This window comes from Dermacentor variabilis, chromosome 11 (assembly GCF_050947875.1).
Source record: "Dermacentor variabilis isolate Ectoservices chromosome 11, ASM5094787v1, whole genome shotgun sequence".
NCBI lineage: Eukaryota > Metazoa > Arthropoda > Arachnida > Ixodida > Ixodidae > Dermacentor > Dermacentor variabilis.
In genome coordinates, this window is record NC_134578.1 from 99164792 (window position 1) to 99189784 (window position 24993).

General features: G+C 47.0%; 1 protein-coding gene across 2 annotated transcripts in view; it reads right to left on the bottom strand.

Moving 5' to 3' along the window:
• The window catches only part of LOC142564882 (uncharacterized), a 44460-nt gene extending 28670 nt beyond the window's left edge, over positions 1 to 15790 (bottom strand). The window contains exons 1-2 of one of the 2 annotated variants that reach the window (XM_075676072.1): positions 15593 to 15790; positions 12791 to 13018 (exon numbers count right to left, since the gene is read on the bottom strand). In XM_075676072.1, coding sequence (XP_075532187.1) covers positions 12791 to 13018; positions 15593 to 15650 — 286 coding nt within the window. In that variant the 5' untranslated portion in view covers positions 15651 to 15790. Of the gene's footprint in view, positions 1 to 12790; positions 13019 to 14780; positions 14923 to 15592 lie in introns of those variants that run through there. The other variant, XM_075676073.1, reaches the window with a different exon arrangement.
• Between the last annotated feature and the right edge of the window lie 9203 nt (positions 15791 to 24993).

The window sequence follows — 24993 nt, forward strand, 5'->3', positions numbered from 1 at the left end:
TTCCAGGCTGGACACCAAAGCCATCTTGGGGCTAGACCTAACCAAGGCCTTCAATAACGTTACGCATGAGGCCATACTGAACCAACTGGCAAAAGTTCAGGTTGGACATCGAACATAGAACTATGTCAAGCATTACAGGTCGCACGGCCACCATCACCATCGGAGGGTTGCAGTCGCCAATTATTCACTTGGGCAGCAAAGGCACGCCGCAAGGATCGGTTCTGTCCCCTTTCCTGTTTAAGGTGGCCTTGCTCGGACTACCGCCTGCATTAGCTAGCATCGCCAACCTCAAACATAGCCTCTACGCCGACCATATCACCATGTGGGTCACCGGGGGCAGCGACGGGGGCATTCCAAGACACGCTGCAGCCAGCCATCAACGAGGTTGTTGCATACGTAGAACCGCGTGGCCCGGAGTGCTCCCCACAGAAATCGGAGCTCATTCTATACAAGCCTAATTGGGGAGGTCGACGTCCAGACCCTCACCCCCCCACGCTATATAGAACTCCACGTGCATCAGCAATGCATACCTACGGTACCTAGCATCCCTATCCATGCTTACGCATCCAACGAAGAGGCAGAGACACAGAAATACTCAAGCAATTAGATACTCATGCACACCAAACCACTCACCTCATTGCACGCATCGCAAATCGACATCGCGGCATGAAAGAACACAACCTTATACGCGTGGTAACCCCCTACGGCCTGAGCAGGATCACCTATGTCGCCCCGTACCTTAGCCGCAGTGCCATTGACAAACTCAAACTCAAGACCATGATCAAGAGTGCCTATAAACAAGCCCTACTAGGGGGACTGGGGTTAGTCTCCCAACCTCCGCCACCCCTGGACCCCGTCAAGGATATATTAAAGTTTTATCTCTCTCTCTCTCTCCACTTTCCGGCAAACGAATGAGGTAAACTACAACAAATAAAATTACAAATTTATGTCTTAAGGTATCTGTGCTTCTTCCCTCCGCCCAGTGATAAGCTGGACAGGGCGCTGGCGGTGGCCCTCAGACAACTGCAGACGCTCACATACCCTATACCCAGCACAATACCACAGGCTATATCTCGGTACATACTTGACAAATATATGCAAGGTCTGCCACACTGATATTTATTTATTTATTTATTTATTTATTTATTTATTTATTTATTTATTTATTTATTTATTTATTTATACTGTCGTTCCCGTTTTTTTCACAAACTTCGCACAACAGACCCACAAGTTTTTCGGGTTTATTGGTAAGTTTTGTTAATTTTCTGTCGTTTCTACCATGCAGGGTACGCGTGCACTCACTTCAATACGATGACCTTCCACTTCAGGAACAGCCTATCCCCAATGATAAGTAGCGAGATTGAATGAAAGGAAAATGTCACATCCGTAGCCAGACGGATACTATGTTTTCCTTTCGTTTAACCTCCTCCTGTGTTCAAGGAAGCGTGGATATATGCGCAATAAATGTTTTGTTAACTTTCTTTCGTTGAGCAATGTCTAACATGCAGCATATGTACGGGCCCACGTACATGTAAAATTTGCTGCACCTTTGATAGATAGATAGATAGATAGATAGATAGATAGATAGATAGATAGATAGATAGATAGATAGATAGATAGATAGATAGATAGATAGATAGATAGATAGATAGATAGATAGATAGATAGATAGATAGATAGATAGATAGATAGAGAGGCTGCATATATCAAGCACGCACGAAAAACGGTCAGGCACAGGTGACATCTTTAAATAAGGTATGACTGCTATCGGGACACATGAGAAATGTTACCACACGTGGTGACTAATTTTCTTATAGGAGTGATATGAACGCCAGCAATCTAATGCATAAGCTCATTAGAGGTTCATTAGGAAGTCATGAGACAGTCACGAGAAAGTGCTCTGGACCGCACATTAGGAAGACATTGTATGCTCACAAGAATAACACTCATCAAGTATTCATGCGAATGACGGTGGCCAATATGTTTTAGAATGACATTAGGAATAAGTCCAAAAATTACAAAGAAATACACGAGAAAGTCAAATGGCTGTGATGTGATAACTCATGAGACTTTAATTACAAACTCACCTCATCTTTTCTTGAAGGGCAGCGAAAGCTGCCTCGCGGCGTCAAGCGAGCTGCGAATGCCGGAAACCAATGAGAGCGGCGCCTTGTGTGACATGCGCGGGGAAAACTGGTTTCATGTGGATGCGGCCGACTGCTCGATTCGTACTCGCATGTAGTCTCAGCCCGACCGCTCGTTTCGTAATATAGTCTGTTGTTGTTGTTTACACGTCTTTATTCACATTTTTGCCCTTAAAGGGCTGCGGTGAATTGGCTTGGGGAGCGGCGGTAAGGGAAATAATTGGAGACTTAATTATCTACATCATGGGGTCTGATGCTTTCGCTGGTACGCTCGAGATGAAGAAGCCTGGTCCCAGTGGCTGGAGCCTCAGGATCATCCAGGAATTCGTACAGTGACCGCCAGAGCTTGTTGGCGGTCGCAGCACTGCAGTGTCTCGCTAGCGCCCAGGTCTGTAGGGAGGTTGGTCGCCATTCCGTTGGAAGCGAAGCAAGGGCCCTTTGCCTGGGGCCAGAATACAGCGGGCAGTCCCAGATTAAGTGTTCGAGGTCCGCCCTGGTGTTGCAGGGGCTGCAGGTACCCGCACGCGAACATTCCAGGTCACGACGGTCCTCTTTTCTGCGAAAACGCTGCACGAGGAAGGGAGTAAGGAGGCTGCCAGTCTGTCCCTGCCAGAGCAGAACCTGCTGCCGACGAGTAACAGCCTGGGAGGGAAGGGGAGGAATGTCCATGGGATTGGACGTAGTGAAGGGATAGCTGCGTCGGTGGCGCTTGGCTTCGGCTATTGCTTCCATGGGATCGTACCACTGACTGTATTTCCGTGTCTTCAGGTACGTTGTTCAGTAATTGTTCGGGCGGTTTCGACAGCGCGGATAGTAGCGTGGCGCGCGCTAGTCGAGGGGCCCGTTCATTTCCTGGTATACCCGTGTGCCCCGGGATCCAGTGTAGCTTAAAATCATGACCTTGGTCACGCAGACGACGCACGTGGAGGCGGAGTTGTTGGACCAGAGCAGTGGTTGTGCGAGTGTCCTGGCAAGCTCTAAAGGCATTTTGAGAGTCCGTAAAAACTTTGTAGTGGTGGTTAGAATCTCTTGAAAATTTTTTGGCAGTGTGTTCAGCATGCTTGGCAAAATCTAGGATGGCATACAGTTCTGCCGTAGAGCTATGAACGACATGTGTTGTGAGGTGGAGTTTACTGCCCCGTTCGGTTGCTTCCATATTTGTCCACGCCGTAGTGAACATTGGCTCCTCCTCTGGTCCTCCGATAGAAGCATCCATAGACTATATGGCACCTGCCAGAGTTGTCGTTGCCCCACTCACGTAGTTATTGCGTATATTTCTTATGGCGTTTGGCGTGGGCCTGTCTTCTTGCCAATTGATCTTGTCCCATGTTCTTCGGCAGTGGCTTGGAATCCGCAATTGGTACGTGCTCTCCCAAGGGGGACATATCCGTGGAAGCACCGGAAGGTTAGAGATGTCATGCCCAATTTTAACCAATGTGGCCCTTCCTGCGTTTGTGGACTTGAGGCGGGTCACATGAGTATGCTCGTGCATTGAAATAAGATCAGCAATGTCACCCAAAGCGCTGCAGCTCTTGAGTGCTGGAAGTGGCGTGTACTTTGGCAATCCTGTCATTACTCTCCTTGCCTCGTTGTTGAGGCGTTCCAAAGGATGTAGCTGTGTTCGAGTGATGGGGTGAAAAGGGGCGCCATACAGGATGCGAGAATGCAGGAAAGCCTGCACAAAGTGTCTCATTTCTTTTTCTTTAACTCCCCTTGTACGCTTGGAAATCCTGCGGAGGATTTGAGTGACCTGCTTGGTGACCCTTACTGTTTGATTGTACCACGTTATAGATATACACTGCTCGTCTAAAAACATTCCGAGTGTGCGGATGACCCGCTCCCTTAGAATGGGTGTCTGTCCGATCGAGAGATGGACGCTGGCTTTCTCCTCGTCCTTTAACTTTGACCTTTTCCCACCATGGATATCGACAAACTCGGTCTTCTCCGGTGCTAGTGTAAGCCCTATCTCCCTCGTGAAGCTCTCGATGGTATTCAACGCCGTCTGCAGGGCCTCCTCTTGTTCTCCTAGGGAACCTCGCGTAGGCCACAGCGTCACATCATCTGCGTAGATAGCGTGCTCAATGTTTGTGATTGTCTCTAGTTTTACAGGAAGAGCTGCTAAGACGATGTTGAATAATGTTGGAGAGATTACGGCTCCCTGTGGGACTCCAACCCCGTTATGATGATAGGAGCTGAGGTCGCTGCCTACTTGAACTTGAAACGCTCTGTCTTGCAGGAATGCAGCAATAAAGTTGTGCATGTTGCCTTTGATGCCCATTTCTTGTATCGCCTGCATGATAGATGCGTGGGGAAGGCTATGGAAAGCTTTCCTGATGTCCACCCCAACAACTATGCGAGGACACGAGGACGAGACATCGAGCACGTCCTCTTTTAGGCGGATGATAATATCCTGAGTAGAAAGACCAGGCCGGAAACCGTATTGAGTGTGAGGCAGAAGACAATTTACCTCCAACCACCATATTAACCTTGCGTTCACCATGCTCTCCAAAAGTTTGCACAGACATGACGTGAGCGAAACTGGTCTTAAGTTTCCCAGGCAGTTCGGTGGTTTGCTCGGTTTCGGAATAGGCTTGACAATAGAGTGGCGCCATTCTCGTGGGAAAGTTCCTTCTTTCCATATACGGTTAAACTCCGCCAGAAGAGTATTTTTGCATCCTTCGGTAAAGTTTTGAATGTGCGCTGCCGTGATTCCATCAACCCCTGGTGCGCCACGGGTGTTGATTCTGCGTATGGAGCCTTCGAGCTCGCTGGCCGTGAAGGGCTGGTTTAGATCATCGTGTCCGTCTTGGTCATCGTCCCTCGCATATGTTATATTTAAGGTACTATTTGACTGGGGAAAAATATATCTGCCGCTTTCTCTGCGAGTTCGGCATTGGTAATGCCTTCTTCCAAGGCAACACGGGCTGCGGCGTCTGAGGTTTTACGTTGCCGAAGAAGAGATCTCAATATAGCCCACGCCCTGCTTCAATTAGTCGATCCGTTGAGTTGCTCGCACAACTGCATCCAATGCTGGGAAGCTATCTCTCCCGCATACTTCTCGATTTCCTCTTGTAAAGAGCGTAGTTTAGTTCGTAATGTCCAGGGGCGCCCCTTCGCTCGATAAGAAGACAGAAGTCTGAGCCTGCGGTTCCATAGATGCAGGAGGTGCCTATCCGGATCAGGTTGGTCCGGAGAAACTTGCAGCGTCTTAGTTGCTGTGCGCTTGGCACGCGTCATAGCTTGCGTTAAGGAGTCAAGATTGTTAACTGGGCCGTTTTCTTCTAGCAGCATCCAATATTTGTCCCAGTGCGTAATCGTACAATCCCGTTTGTAAGACGACGGGCGGCACGAGGAACCATTTGTTCTCACCATGATGGCAATTGGAAGATGGTCACTGCCAAGAGGGTCCTCTAGAAGTCTCCATTGCCAGGTTCTGGGTCTCGAGGACCATGTTAAGTCTGGCGTCGTGTCTGCTTGCCTTGTGTCCCGTCCGAGCCTCGTATGGGATTGCGGCACATTAAGGAGCGATAGTCCATAATGGTCAAACTCTTCCATGATACGACGACCGCGTGGGCTGCACTTATTATAGTTCCAGGCTACGTGTTGAGCATTGAAGTCTCCACAGATTAGAATTGTATCCTTGGGATAGATCTTCCGAAAATCTTGTAGGTAGCTAAAGTCTACCGAGGCGCGCTTAGTTTTCCTTCGTGCATTTTCTGGACGCATGTACACGGAAAAAACAATAATTATTCTTTCGGGCGTGAGTTGAATCCGGCATCCGTTAACATTAGCAATATTCGAACACCAAGGCTCAGTGTCGAGCTTTGTGTGGGTGAGTCTTCGATCCACATACACAGCTGTGCACACAGGTGTGACGGTGTCTTCGGGGAAGCCATAGCCCTCGTAGTATCGTAAGCGTGGCATGAAGCAGTTCACCTCCTGCAATGCCAGAACGGCGGGTCTGAGACTGTTATGAGACAGGCCCCAGCGTAGAATCATGTCTGCTTTTTTCTTCTTGAGGGAGCGGCAGTTCCACTGAATCACGGTCGGGATGGCTCCCCCCACATCCCGACCGTGACCGCGAACATTAACCTGAGTGATTAGCTGAGCCATGTTGTGTGTGAGCCATCTGCGTCGGAGCTGTCTGTACAGGCAGCAAACGCGCCGTATTAAATGATCCGGCCGTGGTAAGACCTCCGAAGGAGAGCGTTCCATTGAGCATTAGGCGCTCTATGACGGTGCGAACGCATGTTTCGATAGCTCGTTCTATCATCGTTTGTACCCTTGACATGATGTTGTGTTCCATTTGTGCCAGGCGTGCAGAGAAGATTGCTTCGTAGTCAGGCTGAATTTGTGGTTTTGGCTGCGTTTCTAGCAGCTTATGCTGGCTCTGCTCTGGTGCCCCGACAGTGAGGGCTCGAGAGGTAGTTTCATGGACTTGTCCGTGAACACGTGCAGCTTCATTTGCTGAGAGTGAGGCGGGGACAGACTGACCTGTAATTCTGGCGTGACTCGCTTTCGCGTGTTCTAACGCTTCACTGTTAGCCATCTTGACGACATTAGCAAAGGCATGTTTGCCGTGTTTGGAAAGCGGTTTATTTTCTGGCGGTATCTCAGGAGTTGATGTTGATGGAGCGCGCGGAGGCCCAGTGTAAAAGTTCTGTCTCATGGTCACTGTCTTTTGAGGGCGCTCATGAGCTTGCGGTTGTGACCCCATGGAGTTCTGGCTATGCTTCTGAGGTCGTTTTGACTTCACGCGCAGCTGTTTGTTGATCTTTATGCGCTGGGGGCAGTTTCGAGCCGTCGTGTTTACCCCCACAATTGCGGCATTTCGGCGCCTGGTTGGGACAGACCTCGTCACTGCCATGCTGCTTTCCTCCACATGTGGCACAACGCGGGCTGTTAAAATTCGGACAATGCTGTTAAAATTCGGACAATGCTGTTTTCCTTGTCCTAATTTGTGGCACGTCCCACAAGCGTAAACCTGCGACTTGAACGGGTAGACTCGTATTGTGAAAGACTTGAGCCCGATTTTGTATGGAAGGCTAGTCCCTTTAAAAGTGACTACAGCTGTGCCTTTCTCCCCAATGGGGCGAGCGCTGGTAATGTTGCACTTCCGGCAGTGCAGGTTCATCATAAGCTGCTCGGCAGTCATTCCTCCTGCGTTGCAGATAATGCCCCGGATTTGATCCTTTTGTATGGCCTCGTATGCTTGAAATGCAGTTGGCTTGCCATTTATTGGAAGCTGTATTAAAGTCAGAAGGGCATCCCGCGTGTCGCGGTCATCGGTGTCAACCGCTATTTGATTACTCCTGTCCAAATATCTGATCTGAACGATCGGGTCAGCTTCCCTTTCATGCGTTGAGGGAGCGTTGTGAATGTGATTCCAGATTGCCTCATCAATAACAATGAAATTTTCATCCATGATTCTGCATGGCTCTTGAAGTTTTAGGATCACAGTGTGAGCGTATGAATGGCGTTGAGCGCGAGCGTTCGCTTGTTTCCTCGGTGGATTGCGGTGTTTATATGTGACGGTCTTCCATGCTCCTTGTTCCCTGTCATCTTCGTGAGTAGACGCCGAGTCCGAGCCGTACGCGTTAAACTCTGGCGTCGCGTTGCCGTTGTAGCGAGAGACGCCATGAGGAAACGCAGCCTTGGGTTTAGCAGCTGCAGCTGCAGCTATGGTGGACAGGGTTCCGCGTGCGCGTTTCTGCCCATGCTTGGCGGTGGGTACAATGAGTAGGTTTGAGACGAGTAAATCATCGCACTTGCCTTTGCTTCCCCTTGGTGGCTCAGGTTCATATTATAGTCTGCTCGCCTGAGCTCTCGCTCGCGCTTGTTTTGTTTGCTTGTTTTAATTGTCATGGTTTCCGATGTTTTTACAACAATGACTCTAAACCGAGACGTCTCGATGGAAAGGATTTTTGTAGACAGTGCGCCATATCCGATTCTGCACGACAAGACGGGCCTTGAATAAAAGGACGCGAAGGCAACACTCAGTACCTTATTCTCCTTGCCTTTTGAACGCGGCGGCACCGCAACAGCAGAGAGCACACCAAGGTGACTTGTCGTCTTCATAAGACGGGTCAAGAACGAAGGACGAAGATGGTAAACAGAGCACCGATCTGACAGCACTCGAAGGAAAAAGCGTGTGACATCTGACACCTACAGGCAAAGTAAAAGAGAGAAAGCGAGACTTTTATGCTGTCACGCACGGTGTAAGAAGTATACATATTAAGGCGGAAGCCTTTAATGGCTCATTGTCAAGGTCATCTGCCGTTAGCAGAAGCTGTCACAGCTTTCCGGCGTCCTATTGGTCTCCTCTGTGTAATGACATCACTGTCGCTAGGCACAGGTGTGCGCCTCCTGATTGGCTAGAGTGCGTGACGTCACTGTCGTCAAGTGCAGATATCGGGGTGGTTCGCTGCCGCGCGGGATGACTCATCACATCGGCACGCGTGGCGGCCGTGTGTTCGACGGTGCGCCCTGACGTCACTGTCGTCAGGCGCTTGAGGTGGCCTCCTGATTGGGCGCTGTGTGGTCTGACGTCACTGTCGCGAGGCGCACATGGCGACCGTCTGCTTGGGTGTGGTGTGGCGGCGGCGGTGGCGGCAGTTTACTTTGCCGTATTGTGTGGGAAGGATGCCTCCTCTCACCAAACCAGTGTCTCCCAACACGCAACGTGCGGGAGCCGCTGAACGCAAGCGGCGCTCAAGAGAGGCTGAACGTATACGTCGTATGCATCAGGGTGGCGAGGCGCGTCCGACACCACAAAGTCCAGGGACGCGACGGGCCAACGCAACAGAGGCAATGCGTTTGAGGTGACTCGGTGCATCTCCGGGTATACCAAGGCAAATGAAGCTCGGAAGCGCCACGCCCGCCCTCTCGCCGCAGCAAGCTGAGCAAGTACAAGTCAATCGAGCACAGTGGGTGATGGGGATGGCCAACTACACCCCGACACAGCCATGGAAGACGCGTCTCCTCCTGATCCACAAACGGCGCTGGTTTGTGGTCGGTGACTTCAATCAAGATACTAGAGTGAAACACGATTTCATCCAAGCAATGCACACCTCCCCTATGCTCAAGTTGGATACCCCGCCCAGCAAAGCAACTTCCAACCATGGGAGTTGTCTAGACCTCGTCTTCAACACTCGCAGTAGTGTGACCAACCTTGCCTACATATCTGTGCACTTCAGGGACCATAAATCAGCCATCCTGGATGTGGATCCACTAAAGCACAAGGAGTTCGCCGGTCATGAGTTGCAAGCCGACATCCTCCCAGAAGACAGCTTTGAAATGATGAACTCAGAAGACATCGAAACGATAGACATAGGCGTAAACGACGTTGCAGGCATTTAATAAACAAACAAATATTCCCATAACAGTGTACGAGCTGTGTGCCTCCGTGGTCTTTCCGACGCAACAAATCGTCATTGTCAGTGGTGTCAGGCTTCCACAGTTTCACACTTTAGTCTCGACAATGTGTCTTCCGTGTTTTTCGTACACCATGCTGGGGTCACGTCACTGCCGCAGCTGCTCTCCGCCAGTTGGTGTGGCAGCTCCGCCGCAGCGACATTTTGCCGCCGCCGACGCGCAGCGCGCGTTTTTCCGCTAGCGCTTATGCGCCTCTCGAGAACGCGACGTCAACTCAAGGCGACTCTCCGACAAAACCGCGTCGTTCTCACCGCTGCTGCTGCCGTTCATACTGCCGCTACAGCTACGAACTTGATCCTTCGTGTACTATTCCAACATGCTGCTATCTTGTTCAGTGCTTCGCCCTTATGGCGACATTGTTATGTTTTTTTTCCACGGCGTTATCAATATATATTGCCTGCTATGAGGGGCATACAAGTAACCTGTGCCGAGCTTCAGCAAGGGAAGGGTAACAGAACACGCCGAGTGTGAAGTATATACAGTGTATATATATAACAATTTAGACTAAACGTACTTTTAATACAAACTAATTCTTTGGGAAGTTAACTGCTATAACTACTGTGTGTAAGACGGCATCTTACAGCGGTGTTTTGGTCAAATTTAAGATGTCCCCAATTTTGGCTTCTAGCGCGAAGTGAAACACGGACACAGAACGGAGCAGACAGGACGAGCGCTAACTCTGAACTAAATTTTTATTAAAACGAAGAACATATATATAGGAGATTGCAAAATCCGTAGCATAAGAACATGACAAGGTAAAAAGGATCAGTTAAACATATCAGGGGGTATGGAAGTTAAAGAACAAAAATTACTTCAGATTAGTACACGTATTGCGAAGGTACGGATAATTTAATAGTTTTTAGGGAATGTGGTGCGGGCCTAGGTTTCACGCTAGAGATTATCTAGGGCAACAAATTACAGTTTCTAGATCTGTGCTTAACGTTCTAGGATGAGCATGTCTGTTGGCATTATTCGCCCAGGGCCAAGAAGCCACTGCTAGAATTCTCTTCGTGCCATTCTAAACCTGTTAAACAGGGGATAGCTTATTCAACTCTTAGGTCTGCCATTACTAAGTCATGTCCGCACAATATGCAACAAAGTTTTTCACAACAGATAGAAAGGCTTGGAAAGGCTAGCTATCCCGTGCATTTATTATCACTAACCTGCGAAAAACTTATAAAACGGGTAAGAAACAAGAAAAACAGAAAAAAGAAACAAAGTTTGTTGTAGTACCCTACATACATAGATTATCCCATGGTTTAAGGAATGTGTCCAATAGGTATGACGTTAGTACCGTTTTCTCGGCCCCACGCAAGTTGTCTAACATGTGCCCTTTGATAAATAGGAGACTTGAACAGGAAGGCAAAAAAAAGAAAAGATGATTGCGGAGTTAAACATGTGTCCCCTTTAGTGCCTTGCGACACGGGTATAGTTTATCAGATTCCACTCGAGTGTGGGAAAGCTTACATTGGACAGAGTGGCAGGTGCATTACCATAAGCGAATGTTTGTGTTCTTTTAGTCTAACCAACCCTAATGCATCACATTTAGCGGCACATTGTTTCGGTTGTGGTTGCAAACCTTTCTTTGAAGACACAAAAATTCTTTCTAGACACAGATGCCAAACCACGTGGGAAATTATCGAGGCATTCCACATAAAAAGATTAGGAGACACTTGCGTCAGTCATCCTTCGTTGTCTTTGTTAGATTGCGAATTTCAGTACCTTCGCAATACGTGTACTAATCTGAAGTAATTTTTGTTCTTTGACTTCCATACCCCCTGATATGTTTAACTGGTCCTTTTTACCTTGTCATGTTCTTATGCTACGGTTTTTGCAATCACCTATATATATATGTTCTTCGTTTTAATAAAAATTTAGTTCAGAGTTAGCGCTCGTCCTGTCTGCTCCTTTCTGTGTCCGTGTTTCACTTCGCGCTAGAAGCCAAAATCATGTTACCGTACCAACTCGCCCAACTGTCTATCCTTTTGCGTCCCCAATTTTCCTATGCAATTGCTATAAATATGGCTGCGAGGGATTGCGGTGCTGTAGAATAAAATTACGGATGGCTCAATTATTTTCCTGGGAGTAGTTGGCAGTCGATGCGGCAATGAAATGTGTAGCAGAAACGAGTTTTTTTATATTTATGCGCATGCTGAACGTAAACCAACAAGCCTAACTTAGAATCGTCGAGCGATCCTTTGTGCGGCAGAATCCGTGATCTCTGCGCTCCGCATTCTTGCCGATCATGTGCTTCGGAGAAGAAAAAACTGATGGCCAACACCATTGGTTAGCCATCGGCTGGGCTGCTAATAAATCTACGAATGCGCTTTTCACGTTCTAAACCGCAAACCCTTCTTCATTTTGCCTGCATCGAACAGCTACGCTCAAGCTCTTCGTCTTTCAGAAGGAAATCGGTTTGCCCGCTACTTTGCCGCTAAACAACGTATGGCTAGGTAGTAGCGCGATCTCCGAGACTGCAATAATGAAAACTGAAGTTGCTCGGCGAATACAGCTGTTCGTAACATAACTATAACAAGCACAATTAATCCACCTGTTGTAGCCGTGACTTAGATTCTTGTTACAATGTATAGTTTACGCACTTTTTATTGAATTTACAAGCGAGATAGCCCTTTCATAGAACTAAGGAGGTTGTAGACCGCCCAGCAAGCTCGAGGTGAACTCGATGGTAAATGATTTGACATATACATAGACATACGACACTTTACGCGCAAACAACGCAGCATTCGGAAATCAATTGTTTCGGTGAGATCAGTGTCCTGTAGAAAAGTTAAAACTGCTGTGGTAGCGCCGGATGCACGGGCGGCAACAACCCATGGACCGAATTCCCGTTGCAGGTTAAAGTTTAACTCAAGAGGTGCACTTAACGCAGGCATTAGGAAGGCCCTATGAAGTGCAAAGAAGTTTCAATTACAGATTAATTGTGCTGTATGTTCCCGTAGGTTGCACGCAATTCATAATTGGCGCGAGCCACACTTCTACACAAGAACCATTGAGTGTACACATCGTCCAGTCCAGTACGCTATAAACATGCATGATCAGGCGTGCGAAGTCCACGTGTCACGCAAAAATTGCACGTTGATTTACTTGTGCGGGTTCCTTTTAAGTATGGGGCATAAATGCTGTTGCTCATAAATTAGGGTAGCCCTACTGCCAACATTAATAAACAAAACGACTCTCCAAGTACAACTCACGTGGTGTGCAGGTGTTGTGGCAGTAGAAGAAGTCGAAGAAAGCTCCGCAGGCTCCACCATAAGAAAAATATTCCCATCCGAAGTCTTTGCATTTTCCGGTATCTTCATCATAGGCGAACATGTATGTGACGTTCGGATAGCTAGCTTTCAGGTCATTACACGTACGGTTATCCCTGCGAAGGCAGCGCTCTCCGCTCCGCTTCTGAGCGTAGTCCTCTTGGTTCGTTCCTTGTAAAAGAGAACATTGCACTTCTTGTCAGAAAAGCTCCGCAATTTTTCATGATAGCGAAGCTCAGCTAGCCATGTTTCACTTAAGTGAGAGCTCACGTGAGTAGAATCTTGCCGTAGTAACTTGCTCGATATGACACCTCGAAATCTATTGGAACCAATGCAACTTGCGTCAAGGTGTCCTGCGACGGTAGCTGACTCGCCATGGCATTGCGCTACTGAGATCGAGGTCGCTGATCGAATCCCGTCTAGCGGCGGCCTCCTTTAGAAGCAGGGGAAATGCTAAAACCCTAGTGATCTTAGATTTAAACGCAAGTTAACCCCAAGTGGTCAAAATTATTCAGGAGCCAACCACTACGGCGTGCCTCTTACAAAGACTGGGGGTTTCGCACTTTAAATCCATCCACTATTTCTTACTCCCCGCTATTTTAATATGCCACGTAACTAAAGCAGGCGCATGATAACCTCAAGTGTGAGCTCATACGCAGAGCCTCGTTTATCTAATTGGAAACTAAGAACCATATCAACACGGCTGATCCGCTGATAAAGAAAGAAATCGAATTTCTGAGTGTTTCTTGTAAGTAATTGTAAGTTTGTAAATTACAGCATGATGTACGGAGAGTGCGAGGGAGTCAGTTGAAATTCAGTTGAAAGTTAGTGCTGCACCTTTTTAGTGTCTCGTCCGTATCGCTCCTTAGATTGTGGATAACCAATTACTGCCTTTATAGCTTTTTGGTTGCCTTATCTAAATGAAATTACAGCAGAACGGCATATCACGGTGATTGTCGATGGTAATGTGATTAGCATTCCAGCAGTGTAACAACACACTGTATTTCTTAGGTCACGTTTACATAACATCTGTAGTGGTTAATGTGGAACTTCCCTTCCTTCGCCTATACGCGACGTAAGCCGATATCGTCCAACTTTGCCATGACACTCGATTGACAAGAAAAACACGGGGAAGCCGGGAGCAAAATGCTTATTTACGAAACGCTTAAGGACGCAGACTTGGCATGCATGGACAATTCATAATTCTTCGGCTTTATTTCAGCTCGCGGCAGCTCGGTTCTTCAGATGACTGACGCGCTCGTTGACATTCAAAGATTCACGACCGTCGCAGAATCGTTGTACCAATATTTATTGACTAATAAAACGCGACATCTGCTATTTGTCCTGATCATGCGGACGCTAGAGAAAGTCTGAACAGCTGTACATCTTATATTGTATATTTAGTAGTTTATGCCGTTGGGCAAACCTTGCAATTATGAAGAGACCTTATATTTCTAACATGCAAAGCGGCAAATAATTTAACGCTTTTTCGACAGCCTGCCATGAATCTTCCATGTGAAAAACATCGCGCAAACGGCAAGAGCTCAAGGTACCGCGTTATGTAGCGCTGCCAGAGGAAGTACAATTCGCAGGGACTCCTAAAGGAGAAAACGCTGCTAGTGCCCTCTCTGTGCGCAACTTGCACGCGTCTTCCTGATTAGTTTCCTTGTTCCTGTTATTGCTCACCAGCCTTGGCTTCTGCGGACACCAAACTTGGTTCAGGAATGAAATAACCCTAAACTTTAGCTGTATGCGTAAGCAATTGTATGCTTACCCAACGAGGAAAACCGTCCATCCGTCCCGTAAGACGATCGCTATCAAGATAAGGCCCGCACAAGCGAGCGAATTCAACTTCGTGCTGCCTCTCGCTTCGACGCGAACTAAGCGGCGAGAACACAGCGCTTACGAAGCTATCAACACTCGCCGCACTCACCACATTGCAGGTGGCTTTCAAGATAATGACCGCGCAGCCGCGTCATAGCAGCCGGCGCCGGAGTACGGTTGATCACGGTTCCTAATGGTTTGACGCGGATGGATCAGGCGCTAAAGAGCGATAACGACTTGTAATGATCGGCATGCCATCAGCGCACCTGGCACAGCCACCTGCAGCACTTTGCTTCGGTTATCAATGCACTGCCGCCCGCACCAGTGCGTGTCCCTGCAGCGCTGTCATTTATACTGGTAAATGACATGACATGAGAAGAACTTTATTTGAGTGCTGAGGGACTGAGTAAAGTCATGTTATTTAACATTCATAATGACACTGGGCTTTGTGGAGACTAGAAAGAGGCGCTGTGATTGTGCATACTGAGACAACTCCCGGAGTTGCTTCTGTGTGACTTTCTTTTTCTTGCTCGTTTCAACCATTTCTTTAGCCGAACATGGTAGCGGGTTGTACAATATCTAGAAGCTGAAGCGGGCGCTTGTCCGGATATATAAACTGGCACCTCAGTTTTATTTCTCTTGGGGAACTAAAAAAAGAACAAGAAGAAGAGTTTATAACACAGAAAATATTTTCCACTGGGCGCTACAGTATATATGTGCACTGATATTAAGCTTGTCTCACCTTTAATAATATCAGACGTTAAACAAGTATTTCAGTATTGAAAGCAACCGAAGTAGTGTAATCAAGTTCAGTTCTTGCTCCCTGAAATTTCCATTAGCAATGTTCACGCTCCTGCCCTACAGTAGGTTATGCCTATTTACAGTGTCCTTGATTTGTAGACGTACGTAGCCATATCTTACCTGCATTTGCTGACAGCCAGATGGTGAACGTTGCAAGGAATATGCCCAGATGTGCCATCTTCTCCCCTGACCCTAAAGCCAAAATACGAATTCAAATGGCAACTAAAGGTGGATGGGCTCGTCTTGTGCTTTTTCAATGTCGTTTGTAGCCGTGCAACAGCTACCGTGTGTCTGATTGTCTGTCACCGAGTACATAATATATGCCCTGGTAATGAGAAGAACATACCATTTGAACATACGTCACAGCGCTTGGAAACTACGCATCTCATATGATGTCCTCTTCTGCAAAGATACTCACAGCGCCTTTGACGCAAACGAATTTGTAGAAGCCAAGGAGAGAAGACAATAATGCCTTATTCTTGTTCCTCTTTATATTTTCTGTTTCTCTGTGTATGTTATTTTCTCCGCGGCAAAGCAGAGAGCTTTGCTGACGTAGCAGTGTTCGCCTACATGGTACTCTGCAAATATATGCGCGGTCTGGCCATATCTCCATGTTCGATTCAAATTGACATCGTGAAGGTCAATAGTTGAAGCCACTACCTTTGGTATTAATTAAGGCGAAGTTACCATTAAGGCCGAAGAAAATTTTCACACGAGTATTTCGTTGATTTTTCGTGTCCGACGATATTTTCACACTGTAAATGCATTCTGAATGTTTTGTGAGTGGCGCTTTATTGTTTGAAACGCTGCGACAATGAATTTTATAAAGTACGCTGGGCCTTTATGGGAGCAAAATCTCGTATAGGTCCTGATATTTACATGCTATATTTTGGAACTTCCACAAACAAAAAGGCTTGCAGCGAAGAGTCAAACGAAATTCTGCGCAAGTTCTCATAAGCTTCTATTAGCAAAACGAACGAGAGGAAAGGGGGTTAACCGAGGGGCACGATTTATTTAGTCATATCATAAGAAGCCAACAAACACTGAGACCAAGGACGACATAGGGGAAATTACTTGTGCTTAATAAATGAAATAAACGATAAATTAATGGAAATTAAAGTGGATGAAAAAACAACTTTGCTCAGGTGGGAACCGAACCCACAACCTTCGCATGCGAAGGTTGTGTGTTCGGTTTCCACCTGCGGCAAGTTGTTTTTTCATCCACTTTAATGCATCATGCAGCTGACAAAAAAAAACTACCATGCGGTCGTCTTCGCAGGGCGCTTAGCAAAATGGCGTACCAAGGAACACTGTGTGTTTCGTCTTTAATTATTTACAAATCAAAATGGTACTGTACACTTAAAGGTACACTGGGCGCTAATGGGTTAACATAGCGTTAAGATACTCGAACCCACGACCTTTAGTGGGATGATGATGATGATGATGATGTATGGGGTTTTATGGCGCAAAGGCCAGGAATGGCCAAAGAGCGCCATGTCTGTGGTAGTGGGTGTGCAGTGTAACTATGATTACTATGAAATTGGTGTGACGTGGCTGTAAAGGGGCCTTAAAATATACGCTCTACAGTGCGTAAAATCTGTGTAATAAAATTATGGCGATGAGATATGACCTGTACTATGAACATTTCGATGCACTTAAAAAGAATGATACAATAGGTAAAATATATCAGATTATAATAAATGCTAGAGCACTACTGCCTCCTTAGAGCCCTTGAAACACAAGGGTCTGGAGGCATGTGCTATACCGTACAACTATCCCAGCGGCATCCTCTAAAGAGAGGAAGCGCTAGGAATGCATGGGGCTAATAACATGTAGGACCACATCTCTCAGAAAACCTAGGACTGTGTCCGTGTTAAAAAGCGGTTCTGGGCCGAGGAACATTACTGGATGAAGAGGGATGTGCTGTCTGTAAGCTAAGGAAAAATGTTTCATTCTTTCAGATTCGGCTTCCCGACACTCCAGAAGGACGTGGAGTACGGTCAGCCTCTCCCCGCATCTACCACAAGTTGGAGGCTCACTTCCGGTGAGTAGAAAATTATGGGCGCCAAACGTGTGTCCTATTCTGAGACGACAGAATAGGACATCTGTTCGGCGCGATTTTGTAGTAGAGGGCCAGAATCCTAACTGCGGTTTTATCAGGTGCAGCTTATTATTTGTTTCCGCATCCCATATGTGTTGCCAGTGGGCTCGCAGCTTCCTTCGCAAGAAAGGCCTCAGATCTGTGACAGGCACCTCAGCGGTAGGATTAGCGGCTCGCGATGCGATGGACGTGGCCATCTCGTCCGCCAGAACGTTACCCTCAATGCTCCTGTGGCCAGGCACCCAGCATATAATGATACGCTGGTTAGATATGTACGCTTTACACAAGACGGTGTAGAGTTCACTAAGTACAGGATTTTTGTGTGTATAGACTGACATCAAGGCCTTCACGACGCTTAGAGAGTCTGTATAGATCGCTGCTTTTGGAAGTTTTGATTTTCTTATATGCTTCACAGCAGAAAGTAATGCGTAGGCCTCAGCCGTAAATATGCTTGTTTCCGGATGCAGTACGTCGGATTCCGAGAAGGATGGGCCGACGGCTGCATAGGATACCCCGGCATTTGACTTCGAAGCGTCTGTGTAGAACTCTGCACAGGAATACTTGTGCTGGAGTTCTAGGAAATGCATTCTGATTTCGGCCTCAGGAGCGTGCTTTGTAACTTGAATGAAAGATGTGTCGCATTGTATCAGCTGCCACTCCCAAGGAGGTAGCAGCTTGGCTGGATGCATTAGGCGAAGCTCGGGGAGTGGGACATGTATCTCATCACTAAGCTCCCTCACTCGAAGCGAGAAAGGCTTTCTTACAGAAGGACGATTATGGAATAGTGTAGTGCAGGTCATATCGTTAACAGTGTTAAAACATGGATGTTGAGGATTTGAGTGGACTTTCAGAAAATATGTTTGGCTGATGTAAGTTCTCTGTAGATGGAGCGACCATTCATTTGATTCCGCGTATAAGCTTTCAATCGGGCTTGTTCTGAAAGCACCAGTGGCTAAGCGGATACCTAGATGGTGGATAGGATCTAGGATCTTTAGTGCGCTCGGAGCGGCAGAGTTATATACGACGGCACCATAGTCCAATCGTGATCGAATTAGGCTCTTATAAACATTCATCAGACACTTCCTGTCGCTACCCCATGTTGAGTGGGATAGAACTTTAAGCAAGTTCATTGTCCTTAGACATTTTTCTTTAAGATATTTAATGTGCTGTATAAAAGTGAGCTTGGAGTCTAGTATAATACCTAAAAATTTGTGTTCTTTGTTTATGGGTATTTGATGTCCACACAGTTGAACACACGGATCTGGAACCAGGCCTCTCTTTCTAGTAAAAAGAACACAAGAGCTTTTGTGGGGGTTGATCTTAAATCCGTTTTCGTCAGCCCACTTGCAAACCTTGTTCAGGCCCTGCTGTAACTGTCTCTCGCATACTGCGAGGTTGCAGGATTTAAAGCCTATTTGTATATCATCGACGTATACGGAATAAAAAATGGCCGGTGGCAGTGAAGCACGTAGTGTGTTCATCTTAACAATGAAAAGAGTGCAGCTGAGCACACCTCCCTGAGGTACACCAGTTTCCTGCGTAAAAGGACGTGACAGTGCATTACCGACTTTTACTCGGAAGGTACGGTTGGACAAATAGCTTTCTATTAGGGCGAGCATATTGCCACGGATGCCCATTCCCGACAAGTCTCTCAAGATTCCGTAGCGCCACGCTGTGTCGTACGCCTTCTCCATATCGAGGAACACGGATAGGAAATATTGCTTATGTAGAAAGGCGTCGCGAGTGTTTCCCTCAATGCGCACAAGGTGATCAATTGTAGCCCGCCCTTCCCTGAAGCCACACTGAAAGGGATCAAGCATTTGGTTTAATTCCAGGAAATGTATGAGTCGCCGATTAACCATTTTCTCAAACAGCTTACAAATGCAACTTGTGAGGGCTATCGGGCGGTAACTTGACGCCAACGAAGGATCTTTACCTTGCTTCAGAATGGGAATTACAATCGCTTCTCTCCATGCAAGTGGAAGATATCCAGCAGCCCAAATAGTGTTAAAAAGTGCAAGTAAAGTCAATTGTGTATCAGTGTGTACGTTCTTAATTATGTCGTACATAATTCTGTCAGGTCCTGGTGAAGAGCTCTTGCATGTGATCAAGGCAGCTCCTAGCTCGGCAATGCTAAAGGGACGGTTGGAAGGCTCATTCTCTCGACCTTTTCTTGGTAATGGCTTACGTTCTTCTGTTTCTTTGTGTTTGAGAAAGGATTGTGTGTAATTTGTTGGACTTGACACGCTCTCAAAATATTCCCCAAGTGAGTCGGCCTGGTCTTGCAGTGTATCTCCCTGTGTGTTTACCAGGGGGAGTGAATGTGTTTGCCGCCCTCTAATCCTATTTACTCTGTTCCAGGCTTTGGCCTCATCCCTAAACGAGTTAATACTTGATAAAAACTTGTGCCAGCTTTCTCTTCTGGCCTGTCGGCGGGTTCGCCTGCCTTGGGACTTTATTTTTTTAAAGTTCATAAGATTCTCTGCAGTGGGAGAAGCGCGTAGCAACCCCCACGCCTTGTTCTGATTCTTACGGGCGATCCTACATTCGCTGTTCCACCACGGCACACGTCGTTTGCATGCCAGACCACTCACTTCGGATATGCATTTAGATGTGACATCTATTATGAATGCTGTAAAGAACTCGACTGCAGCATCAATTCCTAACGGAGACAAGTCAGCCCATGAGATACTAGACAGAGATCGAAATTTCTCCCAATCAGCTGTCTCAACCTTCCATCTAGGAGCGTGTGGTGGATATTCATTTTCTTTCGGTGATCTTAGCAGTATAGGGAAGTGGTCGCTGCCGTAAGGGTTGTCGGTAACTTCCCATTCAAGTTCAGGCAGTACAGACGGGGAGACTATGCTTAGGTCTATGGAAGAATAGGTTCTATTTGCAAGAGAGTAATATGTGTGTTCCTTTTTATTCAACAGACAAGCACCAGAAGAAAAGAGGAACTGTTCGAGAAGACGTCCTCGCGCATCTATACGAGGGTCGCCCCACAGGTAGTTATGTGCATTGAAATCGCCAAGAACAACGTAGGGTTCTGGCAATTCATCAATAAAGGACTGAAATTCATGTTTGCTTAGTTTATAATGTGGGGGTATATAAAGTGAGCAAATAGTGATAAGCTTGTTTAGCAGAATGACTCGAACCGCCACTGCCTCAAGGGCCGTTCGTAGCTGCAAACGTTGACAGGCTATGCTTTTTTGAATTATAATTGCAACACCGCCCGATGATGCGAGAGCATCATCGCGATCTTTGCGAATAGTAACATGTTGTCGAAGAAAATTTGTGTGTTTTGGTTTTAAGTGTGTTTCCTGTAAACACAGCACTTTCGGATTGTGTTTATGGATAAGTTCTTGCACATCATCGAGATTCCTAAGAAGACCTCTGACATTCCATTGAATGATTTGTGTATCCATATTTAAAGAAAAATTTGTGCTGTGTTTACGGAAATTGAGGTGATGCCGCTTAGGTTACAGAGCTCTTTCGAGGCCCTGTAACGGGGGTTCTGCCCTTTCTGGAGCGTTCGAGGGAGCCTCGCCGCTCCTTAGGCGCTTGGTGCGCCTTGAGAATAGGTGTAGTGTCCATTGCCTCTTGTGAGGCGCCGGACACCTGCTCTTGCGAGCGAGAAGTTTCCCGAGAGGGTCCCGCCTTGGAGGGCAAGACCCCTGCGCCCACCAGCCCGGAGGTCGATGGGGCACCCTGCGGGATTTGGCTGCGCCGGCTTGTTGCCAGCGCTGGGAGGGGCCGGGGAGATTGGGGCACCCTCTGCTGCGCCCACCTTCGGGGTCGATGGTCCCCCCTGCTCTGTTGACGGAGCAGCGCTAGCTGCGACCGCCGCGGGGGCAGATGGCGTAACTGCCGACTCACTGCTTGTGGGTCGGACAGCCGCCGGAGGCCGTTGTGACGCTGCCCCCTTACGCGCCACATCGGCAAAGCTGCTCTTAGACAGGTATGACACCCGCCTCCGTGCCTCTTTGAAAGTGATATTTTCTTTTACTTTTATGGTCACAATTTCTTTTTCTTTTTTCCAGGACGGGCAGGCGCGCGAGTATGCGGCATGCTCGCCATCACAGTTGACACAGTGTGGGGTGTTATGGCACGTTTCGGAGGAATGTTCATTTTCACTGCACTTGGCACAAGTCAGCCGGCCTCGACAGTTCTGTGAACTGTGGCCGAAACGTTGGCACTTAAAGCATCTGAGAGGATTGGGAACGTATGGTCGAACACGAAGTTTGATATAACCAGCCTCGATGGACTCGGGAAGGACACTTGAGCCGAAAGTGAGTATCAGGTGTTTCGTCTTGATCTCTTTTCCATCTCGCCTCATCTTAATTCGTTTAACATTTATAACATTCTGGTCACTGAAGCCCTCCAAGAGTTCAGCCTCAGTGAGCTCCATCAAGTCATCGTCAGAGACAACACCACGGGTGGTGTTCATCGTGCGGTGCGGGGTTATAATTATTTCGGTTTCCCCAAATGACACTAGTGTAGACAATTTTTCATATTGTTTTTTATCGCGGAGCTCCAAGAGGAGATCCCCGCTTGCCATCCTCGACGCCTTATATCAAGGACCAAAGGCTTCGGTCAATGACTTCGAAACAAGGAAGGGTGAGATAGTTCTTACTGGTTTATCTGGTTTTGCAGAATGGATAACATGGAAACGCGGGAACGATTCTTTTTGGCGGCCAAAAAATTGAAAGACTTCATCGGTGCGCCCTCTTTTCTGAGGGCGATCAGGTAGTGAAGGGAAGGAAGTAGCCATGTGTGGACGTGTAGTTTTCGGCAGCAACGCCAGCCACCCACCATGGAGTCCAACAAGGGGACGCTGCAGGGCCTGAAAAACAGGGCCTGCAAACGCCAGCTGTACGTTGCCACTATAACCCAATATGACATAACCAAGGTTGGCTACTCACACAAGGTTAACCCTTGCTGCCAGGAAGGTCGGAAGTAATAAAGAAATGAGAAGGAGACAGGAAAGGCGGAAAGTAAGGGAAAGACGAAGGTAATAGGGAGAGAGACAGGAAAAGGCAACTACCGATTTCCCCCGGGTGGGTCAGTCCGGGGGTGCCGTCTACGTGAAGCAGAGGCCAAAGGGGTGTGTTGCCTCCGCCGGGGGGCCTTAAAGGTCCGAACACCCAGCATCGGCTCAACCCCCAGGATCCCCTTTTCCCCGGACACGGCTGAGCCGCGCACGGCTACACGCGGGAGGGTCCAACCCTCGTGTGCTCGGGTACGGACCTTTAGTGGGAGTCAAACGCACTTGGAGATATGAGCGAACCAGACATATCTCCAAGTTGTATCCCAATTGACATCGTGAAGGTCGAGAGTCGCACCCACGACTTCTTGTGGGAGTCGAACTCACGACCTTTGGTGTTATCTACGGCGAAGTTAATTAAGGTACGGTTAATTCGGATAGATTTAATTAAGGCACTTGAACTCAGGACCCAGAATGGAAATATTGGCCCCGTAATATATCATAGGTTACTCACGTCAAGGTATTAAGTCCCTAACCACAGTGCCTCTCATAGCCCCAGTGGTACCTCATAGAAGTCAAGGTTAATCAGTCAACATCACTACAATGATTAGTGCCAGCGTTCGATAAATCCACTAGCTTCAAAGGAACACACATTCAAGAGCCAATCAGAGCACTGTTCAGCGCCGCACGCAAAACACGCAATGGGTGAACATTAGAGCTGTTATCTGATCAGTTCTGTTCAAGTCGTGTATCTTGCTACACTGGAGCACTTTGTTCGGAACCGTCAGTGCACATAGAGTACGAGGCCGAGATAGCGGGGCCGGAATCCTAGCGGCGCCAGACGCCGTTCTGTAAACATGCTAATGCGGAGTGGCAGCAGGAATCGAACTGGGGTTTCAGAACAAGCCTGCGTTAATATACCCGACAAATTTTGCACGTTTTCAAACGTCTTCAGCCTACTTTTATGTCCCCTGCAAGACGAAGGCCTTCCCTAGCTATCTTCAATTAGCGTGCACCAGCTGATTCCAAGTTGTGCCTGCATTTTACTCATTTAATCACGCCACCTCATTTGCTGCCTTCCTCAACAGCGCTTCCTTTCTCTTAGCAGCCACTCTGTAACATTAATAGACCACTAATGGCTGTCGTCTGCTGTCACTTTTCTTTGTCGTCTGGTCTTCCCGTAGCGTTGTTACTTGCTTTACGCATGCAAAATAAGTACGTAATGGAGTATTTGTAAGCGTCACACTGCGCACTTTCTTACCAATAATTAAGTGTCTCTAGTGATGTACGTCACTGGAAAGACGAAAATAAAGGCTGATTCTGATATATATATATATATAAATATATATATATATATATATATATATATATATATATATATATATATATATATATATATATATATATATATGTGTGTGTGTGTGTGTGTGTGTGTGTGTGTTTGTGTGTGTGTGTGTGTGTTCAGCCAGCCTATGGACGAGACATAACCGAAGCTTCACTAAATTCATGGGACATACCTAAACATTCTCAAAGGCGGTGAGTGCACATCTTCAGTGCAACGCTAAATAAATACATTAGGAAATTTAAAAAATATACGTCTCTTACAAAACGCATTAGTGCCGCGATATGAGGCGATACCCAAAAAAGTGTACTTCTTTTTACACCGAACCCAAGTTAACAGTTAGGACGAATGAAAGGCAGGCTTGATGTGACATTTATGTTTTATAAAATTTTCAGAAATCACCTACGGTAGACAACATAGTTTTCCGTTCAATTCAATGCTTAGATCTTTAGTCCTTGAGCTGGAATATTCAGAGACGCAGATATTGCTTTGACATGAGATCAAAACACATATTTACGTACTTAACAAGCTCAAAACGTACTTTCATGCTCGAAATACATTTCAAGTGGCTAAGACTTGCAAACTCCCCGGCTACAACTCGCAAATAGAAATATGTCCAATAACGTAACTAATTGAAATGTTAATGACTGAGTTTTTGTTTATTACTTGAATATGTGTTTTGATTTCTCGTGTCAGTAAAATTGTTCTCTTCAAATAATCCAACTCGGGGACAATAATTGTTATCTGACACATGCGATTTTTAAAAAAAATTCTTAAGACTAAAAAATGATCGCCATCGCATGCCGCTTTTTGACGACACCCCGCTGACGCTTCTGGAGGGATAAATATTTGTAGTCCATTAGAATCGAGAAGTATAGACAAACTAGACAGGTGTTGTCTGCTCGAAAGTCCTTACCCACGCAGAAGAGTAATCGTACGCCTTCTTTCCATACGATTACCTACAAGAGGGCTAATGCGGTGATCATTCGTTCCGTTAATGAGGTATACTTCATTTCGAAGCATCACGCTTGTTCGGGAAGTCCATGTGGTAGTCGTATAAATTGTCATATAATTTAACTTGCCGTTTTTCAATA